We start from the raw sequence: 18,220 nt of genomic DNA on the forward strand, positions 1-18,220 counted from the left end.
CACTTAGTGACATCTTGTTAACATCCAGAATGATTTTTAATTAAATTTTATTCAGCATTTGTGAACATGTTCCCCATGAGTTTCTTAATAACAGTGTCCTTTCTTTATCAATATCTTATATATTGTGTGCGAATTGGATTTTTATGAATAAGGATTTCCCCTTTGGTATATATTAAGCCTGCTGAGTTTCCTCCTGTCTGATCCCCACCCCAAATTGCCAGTGGCCCCCAATACTTATGCTGTGTTTTATTCTCTCTAAACCTTCTGTGTGAAGTACCTAATGACTTATAAATACCTAAATTCTCCAGGGAGCTTAAATGAATCCACGTTAGGTCGGCTGTTACCTGTCCTTTGATGGTCTTAGGCACTGACCACTGTCACTTTCTCTTTTTGTCCTTTGTCTCTTTCTGCCTAAGTGACCACGACTGCTCCTTCTTGAGACCTTGTTCAGTTCTGTCTCCTGACATCTGAGGGAAGTGACGCCTGCATTGAAATCATTTCCTTCTATACAGGTTTTCCCCTGTCATTGACCCTGTTTCTCCCACAATGGTCAGCATCCTAGGATGCTCTGTTTTGGACCCTTTCTACCACTTCAGCTTGCAAATCCCTCAGTTGTGAGAATCCTGCATCCTCCTGTTAAAGCTGTGACATCCTCATTCTGGAGCCCTCCAGGGATACCCGGGCAACCGCCCACACTTCAGCCAAGAGGTTGGCCAGCGCTCCTACTTTAGGGAAGCTGAAATAATCTGGCTGCCTGTGCCCACCCATCAGTGGTTTCCCGTAATACTACCACACTAGCAAAATGTAGATTCTTTAGCCTGGCACAAGTGTAGACCCTGGTCTGTCTCCTATTGGAATGATTTTACTCTAGATGGCTCCCACCAGGCGCCTGGTGAAGAAGGTCATTTGGGGCCTAGGACATTCTGAAGACCACTGAAAGGAAAAGTTAAAAGCATTGACTTAGTAATACCAAGTAGTTCAGTATGAAGATTTCCTTCAAAGGATGCCTTTTATGACTATAGTATAACAGCCTGCTTCTGACCACCCTCCCCTAAGACATTAAATTGTACTTTTTCAGTGATAGAATTAGTGATCCACGTTTATCTCTGAAATCCTGACCACTGGATCATTTTACTCCTTTTCTTAGGTAGCAATTACTAGAATAGAACTTGGAGTTAGAATTTCCGGGACAGATTTTCCTTGCTTTTCTAAGAGAGTATCACCTGAGGTGGCTGTTCTTTAATAACAGATGTTGAGGGAGTAAGACAGATCTGAGACTCTTGGTGTTGCAAGAGTCCTGTCAAAACCTCTAACAAAAGTAGGTGTGGACCATGGTACAAATTCCTCCCCGCAAGAAAGGGTAACCTGATTTCCAGATAATGCTTTCGAAGCATTCTGGCTGGCCGCTTCCTGTGTAAACCCAACAGCGGGAAGTGTCTATCAACCTGACACTGCCGGGATTGGAACGGTCAGGCTGGTTTTGAGCAGAGCAGCTTCTTTAGTCTCACCGCTGGTTCAGTGACCAGCTTTGGAGTGTGAGCGTGAGTGTCAGTGGTGATGTGGTGTGTACAAAGTGCTGACTGACGGGTGCTGCCATTTGGAGAACAGGTTTTTGCAGTACTTCCAGGGGGACAGAAGGGATATCTCTTAAAATAAAACCAATGCGTGATTAGTGAGCATCTCATTTTCCTCTACCCTGGGAAGTAGAAATGAACACCTAACTTGAGACCTGTTCTCCTGGCTATCCGCTCTAAGCCTTTCAGCAGCAACAGGCTGCATTTTTGTTCCAGTGTCTTCCAAAGGAATTGAGTTTGCCTTTCTGCAGATCTAGCAATACTCAAGAAGTAACCAAGGTAAAACTGTGGTGAGGGAGGAACAGGCCAGGAACTGAGTCTGCGTAGTCACTGTCACCTCCGCACAGAATTGCCTTTCCACATTATGAATGAAAACCACTGTCTTTATGTAAATTTATAGCGTTTAATAACCTGACCCTTCGTTTTGAAGGTGGTGCTGAAGCGCCAACATAAGTCAGTCGGCTAGTGGGAGCCGTCCCATGCTGGTGATGACACAGGTGCATGTGTTCATGTACACTTAGCTTCTGTGCACGTCCAGGTGGGTCGTTCTGTCCTAATGTGAGGTTGCTGCATTCACATTCACCTTCCATTTTAAGGAGCTCAGAAATCTATTCCTGGTTGTGTCTGGCTCCAATGTGCCCCTTGCCAGGAATCCCGGTTCAATCGCCCTTGCAGCTATGGTTCTGCTGAGGACAATAGCACGTTGTCACTGAAGGATGCGAACTGTGGAGCAGCCTCCCAAGAGCCCAGGACGAGGGAGGCAGAGGGATGACTCCTCACCTTCCTGGCTCTTAGGTTACTTGGCTCTGGGAAGCCTAGGAAAGAACATGACTGAGTAGCACTGTGGTAGCCATGCACTTGGCTTTTGGTGTTTTGAGGCGCGAACTTGCTCACTATGAACCCCAAACTACATCTTGGGGAGGACGGGAGCAGGCAGGCTCTGTCTCCGAAGGCATCCCTCAGCCACATTTACCATCCAAATTGGGAACAGTGCAAGCAACGTGGGCTTTCCCGCCCGCTTCCCTCAGGCTCCTGTCTACTTAAGCTACCCCTGTCCCCACAGGTGATACTGAGAAGTCACCCCCACCCCACCCCCGGCAATCTGGGCATATCCCTAGCACAGCCTTTCTGCTGAGGGTTGGGTTGAGATGCTGCTGCTTCTCACTTGTCGTGGTTTACAATTTGACTTGAATATGTCAGGTGAGATCCTGTAAGGAAGAAAAAAGAAAAAGGCAGTGGACGACAACTTGCCCCTGGGCCCAGCATCTGTCCTCAGCACCTTTTGCCCTCCCGTCAGGCCACACAGGAAGCCTGTCTCAACTGGCGGGGAACCCTGCTGCTCCCGGGCCTTGCTGCCCTGCTGAAACCCTCAGAACCTGCTCTTGGCCTGGGAGTTGTCAGGAACAGGCCAGAGTGGGGCTGAAAACACACGGGGAGCATGGACCTCTGTGCCTGTCCTCCTCCTGTTTGCTCCGCAGCCCACTTGCCTGCCGTTCCCCAGACAGCCTCCTCCTCACCTCCTCCTTGTCTCTTCCCCACTTGGCCCCCGCCTTGCTATGCCAGGATGTCATTTCCGTCCCTCCTGCAATGCCACATGCACCCCAGAGGGGGCTCAGCCACTGTGCTTTGGAGCTCCTGACCTGGATTGACACTTGACTGTCTGAGTTATTTTTCTTTATCTATATAACAAGAGATGGGATCAGATGATTTTAAATCCCCATTCTAACCAAAAATTTTTATGAGTCTTGAGATTTTTCTTTTCTCTTGGCTGGTCAGATAAAATACAAAAGGGACCACCCCCAGTTCCTCCGTGACCTGGAACCAGCCAGTGATGTGACCAAGGCAGAGGGGACCTGAGCCCTGAGGCCCAGGTGGGGTCCCTGATGGCCCTGCACCCAGTTGCAGAGAGAGCAAAGGTGTGGGCAGGCAGAGAGGTGTTTTAAGTTGGTTAGGCACAGACTTTTCTAGACTTGTGATCTCCATCGAGACTTTTGTTTTCTAGTGACTTAATTGCAGCTAAGTTAGGTCAATAAATACTAATTGATCAAGATGAAAAATCAGTGGTATTTTTTTGTACCTCAGTAGCCAGAAGTCATGATGACAGCTTGTCTCTGCATACGTTGGTTTTTTTTTTAAAAGAAACTCTGACCAGCCTAAATGCCCATCAAAGGAAGAGTGGATAAGGAAAATGTGGTACATTTACACAATGAAATACTACTCTGCTGTAAGAAAGAATGAAATACTACCATTTACAGCAACATGGATGGACTTAGAGAAAATTATATTAAGTGAAATAAGCCAGACACAGAAAGAGAAATACTGCATGTTCTCACTTATTTGTGGGAGCTAATAAAAATAAATAAGTAAATATACAAACAAAGAAGCAGCAGGGGGAGGGAAGAAGACACAACAATCACAACAATTCATTGAACTTGTTAAGACAATTAAACAGATATGATGTTGATGGGGGGAGGGAGGAGGGAGGGAAAGGAGGAATTGGTAAAGGAACTTGAAAATCAACTGCATTGTATATGGATAAATTAAATAAAAGAAACTCTTTGTTTTAAAATAGTTTTAGATTTACAGAAAAATCGTGAAGGTAGCACAGAGACTTCCCACATTCGCTCACTGTTGTTGCTGGTACTAACATGTGTCTGCATTGGTGTGGTACATTAGTTGCAACTAATGAGCCAGTACTGATACGTTAGTTAACTAAAGTCCATACTTTATTCATATATCCTTAGTTTTCCTGTGATGTCCCTTTTCTGTTCTGGAATCCCAGATGAGATTCCACATGACATTTAGTGGCCACCCTCCTCAGGCTCCTCTTGGCTCTGACAGTTTCTCAGACTTCCCTGGTTTTTGGTGAGTTGGGCAGTGCTGGTCAGGCATTTTGCAGAATGTTCCTTGGCTCTGATCTGTCTGATGGTTTTTCCCGTGACTAGCCTGGGGTTATGGATTTGGGGAGGAAGCCCATAGAGGTGAAGTGCCTGCTCATCGTGTCAGCGATCAGCGTGGCTTGTTACTGTTGTTGGGGCCTGGATCTCCTGGCCAAGGTATTCGGGCTTCTTCACTACAGAGTTTCTCTCCCCGCATGCCCTCTGGAAGGGCGTCTCTCTGCAGAGCCCACCCTTCTGGAGTGGGAGTGCAGCTCTACCTCCTCGAGAGTGGCCGCTGGCCCATATGGCCAAGGAATTGCCAATAGTGCCTGCCCGCCTGGGCAGGGTGGGCCCGGACGTCACAGGGAGGCAGTCTCAAGGTTCCCTGGCTTGTGAGGCATCCTGGGCACTCGCGGGGTGTGCTCCTTGTGACGGCGGATGCCCGAGCCAGGGTGTGAATGAACACGTCCCTCTCTTGATAAGTACTCAGGAGTGTTTCAGCACGTTGGGTTAGCATTTTGGCCCAGAAGAAAAGTGCTTTCTGGAGCAGTAACAGTTACGAAAACCCTCATTTGTAATACTCAACATTTTTCTGCTCTGGACCTAACTCTGTGTTAACTTAAAAATGGAAACAACTTGCTCCTCATCCTCAGAGAATCCTAGAAAGATCTAGAAAGCACTGTCATTGCTGTTCGGGGCCTCCGAGTTTTAATAATTAAATTAAGATATGGTTTGGTTTTCCTTTCATTAAAGCATACTTGGAATAACATCTTGTTTTCCTTGGTAAGTTATGTGATTACTGAGGGTAGGAACAGTGCCATTAATTCGTGTTTCCTATACTACCTCATTTCTGTCCAGTTAAGAGGAGCTTAAATCAATGCGGACGCTCAGAGACCTCACAGTAAAGTCAGCTGGGGGTTCTGGCCTCCTGGGATGTTTCTGTACATGCTCTTGAGACCTGAGACTAGGGAAGCCACGTGTTCTCCTGACAAGCGATGGTGGAGTTCAATTGGAACCTTATTAATTCAAACATGTTAGTAGAGAGTCGTTATAAAGGACCTGGTCGTTGTTCGTGTTTCGATACTGCGGTGAGATGAGGTGAGTGGGCGGAATGAGCGGCAGTGACGCGACCCCTGTGCTCTTTTCCGACAGATCGACTCAGCAAGATGGGGTGCAAAGTGCTACTCAGCGTCGGTCGCCAGATGCTGCGGCGGAAGGTGGTGGACTGCAGCCGGGAGGAGAGCCGGCTGTCCCGCTGCCTGAACACTTTTGACCTGGTGGCCCTTGGGGTGGGCAGCACGCTGGGTGCTGGTGTCTACGTCCTGGCTGGAGCTGTGGCCCGTGAGGATGCGGGCCCTGCCATTGTCATCTCCTTTCTGATTGCTGCGCTGGCCTCGGTGCTGGCTGGCCTGTGCTATGGCGAGTTTGGTGCTCGGGTCCCAAAGACGGGCTCGGCCTACCTCTACAGCTACGTGACCGTGGGGGAGCTCTGGGCCTTCATCACTGGCTGGAACTTAATCCTCTCCTACATCATCGGTAGGTCCCAGTAGGCCTGCAGCTCATACCCTCTGCCACCCTCCTCTTCCCTCCTCCAAGCGTCCCCCCACATAGACTGAGTCTGGCCCCTCCACAGGAGCTACCTTCTAGCTTAACTGTTGGAAATGTTTCCCTTTCCTTTTATGAAAGGTTATGCAGCCTGTGGGTATCACTAGTGACCAGGTTTCCACTGCTCTGTGCCCTTGTGGGGGGGACCAAGCCAGGCCAACAAGGACGCCATTCCTGTTCACATGAGGTACATAGAATTAATAGGATGGTTCTAATTAGTTAAAAAAGTAGTTTCTTTTAGTATTTTTTTCCTAATTGCTAGAATAAATACGTCATCACCAATAGAGAAAAATTTGGGAAATACAGAAAAGCATAAAGAAGAAAGTACAAATACCCAACCTGACAACCTGGAGAAACTAATTCTTGTATTTGTCCATTCATTCGTCTATCAGATATTTATTGAGCACCTGCTGTGTGCCGGGCATTATGCTGGACAATAGGGAATCAGTGGGGGAATAAAACTGTCTCTGTCCGTAAGAGTTTACTGTTTAGGGATATAATATTGTTAATACTTTTGTGAATTTACACATACATTTTTGTACAGTATATCTCTTTAAAACAATATATAGTAAACGTTTCTCATATCATTAGCTATTTTTCCATAGTAATATTGCTAATAGTTACATGTCATTATATATATTTATATACACAGTGTAATTTATTAGATGTCCGTTTTGGATATTTAGATTGTTTCCAGTTGCGTTGTTGTAATAAACAGTTAATTAGTTTGTCTTTGGACATAGCCATGATTTTTTTTCCTTAAAACTAAGAAGCAGACTATCTAGGTTAACGGGTCTGTTTATTTCTAAGGCCTTTGTTGACTGTGATTCTCCTTCCTGCCTGAAGCTTCAACACTGGGCATTAGCATTAAACATACCACCCAAGAAACAAGGTAACCAAAAATATAAAATCTCAGTTTGGTAGGTAAGAATGTTTTGCTTCTGTTTATATCATTTATCTTTTGATTACAAGTGAAGCTGAGCACACCAACTTAGAAGAGACAAACACCTGAATGTAGGAATAAGCAAAGGATATGAATGGCCACTTCACAAAAGCAGAAATACAAATGGACACTAAAGATTCAGTTTATTTTTAACCAAGCTCTTTGGTAATATTAGCAAAAAGCAATAAGAGATGGGAAGTTGGGCCATGTGGGTCGCAGCTCACTTCTGTGTCCACCTCCACTGGGACCTGGCCCGTGGTCTTGTGTGCCACCTATTGGGGTGTGCATGGCCCTGGGCTCCTTGTGGCCTTATCCCTGTGTGGAGGCCACCATCCCTTTGTCAGGCCTGCTGGCAGAGGGCCCACACTCTGGCTCACTTTCTTTAGAGCAGCTGAAATATCTGCTGAGAGCCAACCTAGCTTACTCTTCTAAGTTCTAAAATAAAATTCATAATTTTTTTTTTTTCAATGCAACCTCAACACTTGTAACCACAAATGGCTCTCATACGCTGAAGTCTCTCAGTGGGAATGTAGCTATCTATTTTAAATGGACTGTTATTTTTCCAGTGGATTTACATGGGTATAAAACAAAGCACTGAGCATGAAGGGCTTGCTGCTTCTAGACCAACGAATAAAAGAGTCTTTGCCAGAGTGCTATTTGCTTGTGTAAGATTCATGCATGTATTACGGAAATTTATTCTCAGCCATAGCTACTGGGGAAGGGCAGTTTTTCCAGCATTTTTTTTATAAGGCATGATTCAGAAATTAGGAGGAGGTAGGCTGGGAAGAAAGGTGTGGGGTAGCCCCTCGCCTCCAGCAGGACAGGTATGGGAGCCCAATCCCATGGGGGAAACAGACCATTTTGCTTCATTGGGTTGTAGCCTTGATGGACAGAATTCGTAATAGGTTGGCTAAGTCAGGATGAGAATGTGGTGAAATTTTTGCATTGTTGGAAAAATACTTAGCATGAGACCAAACAACAATATTAAATCTCTGTGCAGATCACTCTGGCAAAATACTGTGGATAATTCAGACCATAGTCACTGGCAAGGTCCCCTTTGAAAATAAAGGAAAATGCTATACGCAAATATTGGAATTTTAGTGATGTTTCCTGAGAAACACCACTGGAAAAGCAGTGACATCTTCAGAATTAAATGAGAGATAAAGAGAGCAGCCATGTTTTGTTGGCATTTTGGGTGCTACCTCTGTCTGTGTTCCTTGAGGCTGGGGACTGTGGGCAAGGGGGGAATGAGGAAGACTGGGCTTTGTCTGTGGTCCTGCCCTCTGGGGATGACTGGACTCTGAGGCAGGTGGTGCAAGCCTGGGCTGAAGCATAAAGTGGCAGAGGTGGCCGACGCCTCTGAGCTGAGCAGGTGGCTTTGTCCCTGAGGTGGGGGTCCCCCCCTTCTTGGATCTTCTTGGACCCCTCTTCTTGCTGGAAGAACAGTGTTCTCGGGGTGCATGTGCCCATCAGATGTGCTGCCAGGAGGGTCTTGGAAATGGGGCTTCCTAAGCAATATTTCTCCAGACTGCCAACTGTACCCTAGGAGTGCACTCTGAAATCAATTTCATGAGATGTCGCCAGCATTTTTTTTTAATGAAATAAAATAGGTAGAATTGAGTAAATGCTGTCAGAGTGCCCCTCAGGTTGTAAGGTGACTATTGTTTTGTAAAATTTTTTATTCGGATATATATATATTTGAAACGCATAGTGTATGTATGCGTATTGGGTTGTGACATTAAAATGCATTTCTTTCCAGGCCCTAGAAGCCTTTTCATGGTTTCCACTTCAAACGCTAGCTGCCCTCACTTCTGGCTTAGCCTCTACTGTGGTCTGGAGCTGCTGCAAGATTTCAGTGTTGTCTGTGATCCCTGTGTGGAAGCGGAAAACATCTAGCCCGATGACAAATAAGCTGTTAACTGTTTTCCTCGCATCTGGTGCGTGTGTTTTGTGGCAGGTACTTCAAGTGTAGCAAGAGCCTGGAGCGCCACGTTTGACGAGCTGATAGGCAAACCCATCGGGGAGTTTTCACGGACACACATGGCTCTGAATGCCCCCGGGGTGCTGGCCGAAAACCCTGACATATTTGCTGTGATTATAATTATCATCTTAACAGGTAAAGTCACATGGAAAACAAGATCAGGTTGGAGCATAGAGGTTCTGTGACAGGGTTCTGTTCAGTTTCTTTCTTCCTTTCTTTTCTTTTCTCTTTAACCCTTCCCCCATTTTTTTTCTTTTTTTGTTTTTGTAATGCATGCAGCCATCTTTGTTTATTTGTCCCTGTCTTAAAGGCTTATAGATTCACAAAGGGTTGGCCTATTTAATAACCGTTGAGTTGTGTGCCATTTAATTAAAAGAGAATCTCAGGAGTTTAGTATAACTGTTTGTGGAATAAGATTCTATGAACACTGCAGTCTTTTCGTACAAGTGACCTAGGAATAAAAATTGTTTTGACTCAGTGGATGACCATTGGGAAAAGAAAGTTGTTATTCATGGACCAGGAAAATGTGGAGGAGTTAGCAACGTCTGGAACACAAATGTGTGCCTGAGGTGTCTAAAGGCGCCTCAACAGTTATACACCTAACAACCAACAAAACGCCCTTTAAATAATTAAGTTTCACAACAAAGTCGTGGTTACAGAATTTTTAAATTCCAGGTACTGCTTGAACACAGAGGATGGCAGCTTCCTGTTAGTGGCATTTGTCTGTGACTGCCACGAGGATGGAGAGTTTTAGTCTGTAGGACATTTAGTATATAAACATGAAGCTGAAGGCTGATAAAGTCTCATCTGAGTTTAGAAAATCTTGAATGTATTTTAAAAACAACATGCCTTATTTTGCACACCAGATAATTGAAATAATTTCATGCAGGCCAGTCTCAGCAGTATTTCTGGTCCAGCTGGCAGAAACATGTATCCGAAAATAAGTTTGTATTAGTGAGATTTTCATTTTAATAAACACGAGAGGGCGGGATGCTAAAGGAAAAAATATACTGGAGTGTGCTGACGTGTCCCCCATTGATTAATTACTCAATTCTCTTCTAACATCTGTATTTCAGAATTTAATCTAATAAACGCAGCAGTTTTTATTTTAAAATGTATAAAACGCGTCCATGGCAGGGCAGTAGTCTCGAGTCATAAGTGATGGTAGAGGGTTTCTAGGCCCCTTTTCATGCCTCTTCTTGCCCGGCGGAGAGTTTTAACCATGGAAGCCCCCAAATGGCATCTTCCCCCTAAGGTGGTCCTGTGGCTGCAAAGATAGTGCTGTCAGAGGTTCCTCTGCATCTTCATCACTTGCGTCTTTTATTTTTTATTATTTTTTTTTAAGTTAGTTTGCGAGCTAGAGCTAGACGAGCTTAGACATTATTTTATATGCATAGTCCAAGGAGGAAACATATGTATTAGTGGTTCCAAAACCACACGTAATTGTTTCTGATCATATTACTAACATCCCAAAGTAAATCTGAATGATTTCCTCCTCCGAAAAACTCTCATTCTACAAAGAATCTGAGCAAATTGTCTCCTCCTGGATTTGCTGCAGAAAGTTGTTTCCCAGTTATGGCCTTTTCTGGAGACGGGGCAGCGTGGTACGTGGGTCGAGGAACTCCCGTCTGTGAGGGGCTTGCTGTCTGTGGGGGGCTGGCCATCGTGTCGCTCGTCTCTGCAGGCCTTTGGTCCTTGGGCAGTGCCCTCAGTTCCCAAGGGGATCTGAAGGCCGACTCCGATAGCTCATGAACACCGCACAGACTTTGGTTATTTATATCCCCGATCCTAGAAAGATCATGAACTCTCTCATTCCCAGAGGCTCACAGAGGTTCTCAGAGGTTCAGTGCCACTTTGCTTCTTCTCCAGTCACCTTCTCATCCTCGTCCCTGTTCCTGTCCCTGGAAGGACTTACCTGGTACGTGGTTAACACTGTTTTCTGTTTGTGTACTTTTTCAGGACTTTTAACTCTTGGTGTAAAAGAGTCTGCCATGGTCAACAAAATATTTACTTGTGTCAACGTTCTGGTCCTGGGCTTCATCATGGTGTCAGGATTTGTGAAAGGATCGATTAAAAACTGGCAGCTCACGGAGAAGGATTTCTGGAATACATCTGGCCATCTCTGCTTGAACAAGTGAGTTGTCTGTTGGCATGTGACAATTCTCCATATTTGGTATTTAACAGCATATACACATATTTGGAGATGTAACTGGCAGGACAGTTATATACTTTGAATTTCTTTTGTTAATTTTTATGTTTCATTATGTTTTTTGTAGTGAAGCAGCTGAAGGTATTTTGTATGTTCAGAGTTTGTGTCAAGGCTTATCCCCTAGAACTGGACAGAACCTGGTATGACAAGAATGACATTCAGGAAAACAAAGTCATTGCTCTAATTTCATACTGTGCATAGTTCAGGATCGTCGTCAAACTCTTCCCTCCATTTCTGTTTCATGACCAACCTCCGAATTTTGTTTTCAGAAAAGATTTTCTCTGCAATGCCTCTTTACTTTTAAATGCCTTTCTATAGTATTAATAACATAGAGGAAGAAGAAATATGTGGTGCTTTTATCAGAGGTTTTCAGAATTACTAAAGTATTGAAATGTGATTACAATGATCTCTGCCACACTTGACTTTTGCTGGTTAAGCCCTGACCAGCAGTGGCCCATTACTCTCTGGCTAAGGACAACCAGAGCCAGAGGGGATGGCCAGCTTGAGCCTGTGCTTTCTCAGGCCACACAGTGAGCCCTCAGTGACAAGCTTGACTCTCAGAAACAAGGCCAAACAACTATAATATATCTTTTTTGTCATATTTTCAGGTGAATCTTAGGATCCCTGGATGAAGAGTGGGGCATTATATTTTGTCTGTGAATTCTATTTTCATTAAGGCTAAAAGCTAAACTTCTGTGATAGAGATACCCTCCTAGGATGCAGTGCCTTCAGAGTGACATTGCAGGTCCTGAAGTGAGCAGCCAGCTCGGCCACCACAGGCGACATCCTTGTCTGCCTGGTCAGAGCTGGGCGGTGGGCACAGGCATGACCCACCCTCCCAGAAAGGGGAGAGCATGGAGGAGAGTGTGCCCAGGGCTTTTGAGGACAGGCCAGAAGACACACACCCCTTCTGCCTCATCCCGTTGGCAGACATCCACGTCTAGCTGCAAGGGAGGCTGAGAAAGGCCGCCCCATGTTAGGAGTCGTAGCAGTCTCACATGCCAAGGTGGTTGAGGGCTGGGGCCCAGCCACATGCTCCAGTGGTCTGATCAGTGGACAGGCACTGATGCGTGGCTAGTTGACAGCCAGAACACAACCAGAAAACTGACACAAATGTTGTGTGGTTAACAGTACAAATAAAAATGGCCTTCCTTTCCTAAACTCTATTACAGAGAAATGAGGGCTTTTGGTATATCATTCCCAAGCATTCCAGAGCCATATTTTTGCCACATTTATTGGTGCCTATTAATTCAGAGTGGAGTAAAACCAATTCAAAATATGCTTTGAAGTAATGTAGACTGAAAACTTTGAGAGCTTATTTTCCTGGTTACTATTTGCAGTTCAGGAGTGAAATATAGAGGACACCTCTTGTCTCCTGGCTGCCGGTAGAGATTGCATTTAATTATTTTTATGAAGAGATTGTGCCAGTGACAGTATTGATCTCGACTGGCCGTCCTCACATGAGGTGCCCTGGTGATGACTGCACCGGCCTCCCGGACAAAGCAGCATCTGTCGCCCTGGCCTGTTGGTCATGGGGGGGCCTTCAGTTACATCTGTCAGCCTCGTTGCGAGGGCCCAGCCCCCAGACTGGTGACACTGCTGTGGGGGTTGCAGGGAGCAGCCACTGTAAGAGGACTGGAGCAGAGCTGGCGCTTTCACCTGATCGCAGTCTCTGAGCTCCTTTCTTTTTTTAGCCAACTGTAGATTTGTGTTTCTGACAACAGCCACATGGTCTTGGCACGAAGTTGCTTGTCTCTCTGAATTAGTAGGGCGTCTCCCAACCAGACCCTATACTGTGGAAGAGCTGCGGCGTGTGTGAATCTGGCGGCCGCTTTGAGCGCCGTGGGTTTGTGATTTTGTGATGTGCTGTCTCTGGCTGGCCGGGAAGGCTGCTTGGAGCCTGTGAGTCAGTCTGTCTGTTGGTCTGGGGTTGAAGCATCGTCCTCCAGACTGGCTGCTTCCTCGCTGCCTTGACGAGGGCTGTCTCTGGCTTTCTTCTCGTGCCCTGTAGATGTGGTGACAGTGTAGCATCAACACAGCGTGGAGGCCTGTCGAGGAAGTTTTGTTGGATGGTGTTGGTTAGTTAGGATGGAAACCCAAAAATAACATTGGCTTCAACAAGATAAGGGTTTAGTTCTCTTCAGCTAACATCTAGAGGTGGTCAGTCCAGTGTATCTTGTCACTGGGCTAGGAATCCAGTCCTTCCTTCTAGTGGCTTTTTCCATGGCCCATATTCCCAGGTCATTCCAGGGCCCAAGACGGCTGATCCTGCTCCACCTAGCAGGAAGGAAAAGGAAAAACTAGAGATCATCCTCTCTCCCTTCACCCCCAGACATTTGCCAGGAGAGTGTGTGCCATGTCTGCTTAAATCTCCTTCATCAGAACATAGTCGAATGGCTACACCTCATAGCTAGAGACACGGGGAGACACACAGTCTTGATTCTTAGTGGGTTTGTGTCCAGCTCGAATAGTTAAGGGTTCCATTACTGTGTAGAAGCACAGGGGCTTGTGGCTTTTGGGGGCAACTAACAGTTTATTTTAGGATGGCAGGTGGAAGTTACGTTTGGAGTCCCAATAAAGTATGTTTGCTGCTAATGTGGTGGGAAGAGGGCACAATGGGAGGCACCCCTGCCCTGGCCTGGGCCCAGCCTCCCTTACTTTGCCGGTCATTGTCTTTGGTGACTTCTAAGTGACCAGCTGAGTGGGATGAAAAAGGGCTGGTCACCCAGACTGCAGGGGACAGAGCACTGAACTGGGACCTGGGTTTCACTTTGCTTTGTCACGAGGCGACGTTGACCAGGTTGTAGCCTTGGACAGTCCCCCTTTCCTTCACCTGTGAGCCACTAGATGATGAGTGGCACAGCCACCATGTGCCTGTAGCAGGTTCATTATCGATTATATCTAAAGAGACTTTTTAAAAAATTTCTAAATGTTTTTTAAAACATTTCACAATGTTTTTAAAAAATGGATTGAGACTGTCTAGAACGGATTCTCTGGTTACTTTATATTGATATCCCGCCACTGGGATCAGGAACACCCAAACCTTTCTTAAAAGTTGAATTTAAGGTTTTGAGCAGGTAGTATGTTCCCATGGCTCCTATGTCATGACATTGCAGTAGTTGACATTGAGAAATCTTGTTCCCACCCCTTTCTTCATCTCCCCCACCTCCCGTCCCCATGTATAATCATTTTTATTATTTGTGTGTGTGTGTTTCAGCTTCCTGCTTTTCTTTATATAAACACAAACGTGCATATATATACATACACACATATATAGATGCATTTTATGTCTCCCTTTCTCACACAAAAGGTGGCATTCTATACACATTTTTCTGCACTTTGCATTTTTTTTCGCTTATTAGCATGCCCTGTAGATTTTTATATATCAGTCCCTCACCTCGCCCAGCACCTGGGTCTTCCTCGTGTCGGTGTGTAGTGATGGAGTTTGAGGCAGGCACGGCAGTTATCACAGTCTGCTCCCAGCTCCAGAAGTGGACGCCTTTGCCTGTCACTCAGGTGACATCAGTTGTGAGGGCTGTTGGTCACTGCCCGTTACAGTCCTGAGGAGCCTGTGGGATGCCCTCCCCTGCTAGTCACCCACAGCCCCTTGCTTTCCTCTCTCCCATGCTGTTTTTGTTACCTGTGCTTGCCCTGTCTGTGTGACACAGGCACGTTCCAGTACCTCATTCCCTTCTTTGAGTCCCACGTCGTTCTGGGGTTTAGTGATAGAGGCAGTTCCTAGCACTTTCCTTTTCCCCTGAAACAAAATTCTCGAAACCTTTCCGCGTGCTTCTGCCTCGTGGTCACTTCAAGCAAACCCATCAATGATGACATTCATTTATTTCTATTTGTGGCCATTTCTATAGCTTGATGCTCCAGTGGGCATCTGGAGGCCTCCCCACCCATCTGTTGTCCTGGCAGTGACGGGGGACCCAGGTAGGACCCAGCCCAGGGTGTCAGCAAACACCTAGTTGTGTCAGGAGTCGGGAGGCCTGTCAGGAGACCCCACAAAAGACATTTTCACTCTCCTGTTCCCCTCCTTCGGTCTCTTCACCCCCCTCCAGAGCCACTTGGTTGTTACCTATTTTGTTCTAAGCCTAGGCCACTGTCTAGTAGAAGTCTGCTCACCAGGAGTTCCACGTTCTTGGGCTGACTTGTGTGCGTGGTGGGAGCGGACAGCTGGTCCCAGGGGCCTGGGAGGCCGGGCTGCCCTGGGCGAGGAGGCCACAGCTCCACGCGGTCCCCAGGCCCTGTGGCCTGCTCACTGATTCGTTCTGGCTGTTATGCTTCAAGATAACAAAATAAACTCTTGCTGGGTAATAATTTTTCCTACATCCGTCACTTACGCATTTCTGGGTTTCCCTCATACAGCGACTTCCTGAGCCACAGTGGACCCCACGTTTACACACACCTACTTCATATATATAGTTCTAGTATCTTGGTGGCGGTTTTGATAACTGAGAGATGTGATTATCCCCTAGGAATCAGTCAAGGCTTAATCCACATTAGAAAATAGTTGGGTCCAAACTGTTTCTTTTATTAGCCAGTTGATAAATCCCATTGAAGGCAAATTTCATCAATTGGCTGCTAATACAGCCTTAAGAAAGTCAGTGTTTATAGGATTGGAATGTCCTGTGTGGCTCCTCTTCTCCTGCTGGGGTGGGGGCAGGAATGTCCTGTCCAGCTGGGGGGGGCTGAAGGGGGTGGTGATCACCTTTTGGGGCTCTGGACCCTGCTGCCGACTAAGGAGTGGAAGGTGGGGGAGGAACAGGGGCCGCCCTTCTTGGACTAGAAAGAGTTGGGCTGCTTTTTAGGTGGCAGCAGAACCCTAAGGTGACCTGGTGATGGGCAGGGACAGCGTGCCTCATAATCAGACAACAGTGGCCAGGAAAGCCACCTGGACAGACTGTGTGGTGCACCCCCAGCAAATTGAAGGGAATGTATGGGGGAGACAGACAGGTCCAGTCTCCGGGTGGCAGGGAGCAGGAGTTCGGAGGGCCATGGACAGGGCCCTGAAGGGGCCAGAGTGCTGTTCTGAACCTGGCCACAGTGTCTAGTCACTGTGTCAGATTTGTTGGGGCTGTTTTCTGAATATTTAGGGAGCCAGGCTTCTTTTGGACTGCTGGGGTTTGCAGTCATGCCTGTGTGCTGGAGCCATGCTGGGCCGGGTCCCTGCACCAGGCAGAAGCCATGTAGTCCTGGTGCCCTGGGGTGTGTGCCAGGTGCACACAGGCACTTGAGCAATGCTTTTGTTGACGAAAGCAGTTCACTTTTTTCTTAACCTTAGCTTCTCTGGTAATGTTTGTTTTGAGACTTGTATTTACCTGCTGGTAAATACAGGACCTGGGGTGGGTTCAGCACCCCTGGCTGGTGGTTGGTTTCTTCCCTGTTTCCTGGTTGAACCCCTGCGTCACAGTCCCTGCTTCTGCCTGCCAAAGTCATTAGGCAGAACATGCCTCTGGAAAGGGCAAGGTCTGCCCCCACAGAGTCAGAATGCCGTGGCAGGTGACGGCCTCCCGAGGATCATGGCTAAGGCTCGCAGCCCCTGGGCCTGGCAGTGTAACAGGGTGGGAGGTGGCCATCTGGCATTGCTTCTCTTCAGGACCAGACTGCGCAGCGGGTGTTGTGATCTTTGACCGTGGCTTTCTTCCAGTGACACAAAAGAAGGGAAACTCGGAGTTGGTGGATTCATGCCCTTTGGATTCTCCGGTGTGCTGTCGGGGGCAGCAACCTGCTTCTACGCCTTCGTGGGCTTTGACTGCATTGCCACCACAGGTAGGCCCACCAGCCGGTGCTGTTGCTCCCAGCAGACAGGTGGGACGAAGCCTCCCCGGGGCTCATTGTCTTCCTGCCTGCTGGCACCCGACAGTTGCTCATGCACGTGGTTGGAACGTGTAGATTGGCAGCTTCCTGCTAATCTCCCCCTCCCCTTATCACTTGCCCACGTGGCAGTGCCAGACAGGAAACTCCATCGTGAACATGACTCACGGTTCTGCAGTTAGAATGGGATAATGACAGCAAAGCTACAGCCTGATTTCAAATCTGTGCGTCATCTGAGAGAAACGAGGCTGTTAAAAATACTGTTATCTTGGTGGGTGGAATAGGCCGGGCTCCATTGAGCTTCCCAGATTTTCTCTGCCAAAGGAAACAAGTCTCTTCCTTGGCTGAACTCGTGACGTAGAGGCTGAGAACACCATCCCAGGGCTTCAGGCTGTCTGGTGTGTGTTACAGAGGACCACCCCTCCACTCCTGAAGCCCAGAAGCCCCGGGCCTCACTGTGGGGTAGTCAGTCATGGTGGGTGGGTGCGTCTTGCCCTCCTTGGGATGACCCCTTGCTGTTTCCAGGAGAAGAAGTCAAGAACCCCCAGAAGGCCATCCCCATGGGGATTGTGGCATCCCTCCTGATCTGCTTCATCGCGTACTTTGGGGTGTCTGCCGCCCTCACGCTCATGATGCCGTACTTCTGCCTGGACAAGGACAGCCCCCTGCCCGATGCCTTCAAGCATGTGGGGTGGGAAGGCGCCAAGTACGCGGTGGCTGTGGGCTCCCTCTGCGCTCTGTCCACCAGGTGAGAGAGGGCTTCCTGCTGCCGCACCTCCTGGGAAGGAGGAGGCCTGTTAGCAGGCTGCGGGAAGCCAGGCACACCTGTTAGCTGCTAATATTCCTCTTTTCCCTCCAAGTAGAACCAGTACCCCAACCCTGATTATGTGGTATTTCCCCCTTGTTGCTGTTAATTACCCCAAGATATTTTCATCACAAAGAACCTGAGACCCACTTTTCAACACCATCTGCTTAGCAAGGGACTGGCTCTCTGTCCCCAACTTTGACCACTGGACTAGGCCCCCTCTTTGAACACCATGTGTTGGCCCTTAGTTTGGCTGCAAAGCAGGTATTACTCTGAAAAAGGGAGTAAGTGCCTTTTAATGAAAAACACTGCCTCTGGTATTTCTTGCTAGACTGTGAATTAGGAACTATTTGCTAAATATTGATTTGCCACAGAGCGAACCACATGAATGCAGTGATGCTTTT

General features: G+C 47.2%; 1 protein-coding gene across 3 annotated transcripts in view; it reads left to right on the plus strand.

Annotated features, from left to right (window-relative positions):
* Nucleotides 1–18,220, plus strand: part of SLC7A1 (solute carrier family 7 member 1) — a 73,050-nt gene that overhangs the window by 41,372 nt on the left and 13,458 nt on the right. For all 3 annotated transcript variants that reach the window (XM_063102318.1, XM_063102319.1, XM_063102320.1), the window contains 5 exons: nucleotides 5,606–5,989; nucleotides 8,959–9,117; nucleotides 10,942–11,116; nucleotides 16,845–16,966; nucleotides 17,537–17,759. In XM_063102318.1, the coding sequence (XP_062958388.1) occupies nucleotides 5,620–5,989; nucleotides 8,959–9,117; nucleotides 10,942–11,116; nucleotides 16,845–16,966; nucleotides 17,537–17,759 (1,049 nt within the window). In that variant the 5' untranslated portion in view covers nucleotides 5,606–5,619. The remainder of the gene's footprint in view (nucleotides 1–5,605; nucleotides 5,990–8,958; nucleotides 9,118–10,941; nucleotides 11,117–16,844; nucleotides 16,967–17,536; nucleotides 17,760–18,220) is intronic.

Source organism: Cynocephalus volans, chromosome 7 (assembly GCF_027409185.1).
Source record: "Cynocephalus volans isolate mCynVol1 chromosome 7, mCynVol1.pri, whole genome shotgun sequence".
NCBI classification, from domain to species: domain Eukaryota; kingdom Metazoa; phylum Chordata; class Mammalia; order Dermoptera; family Cynocephalidae; genus Cynocephalus; species Cynocephalus volans.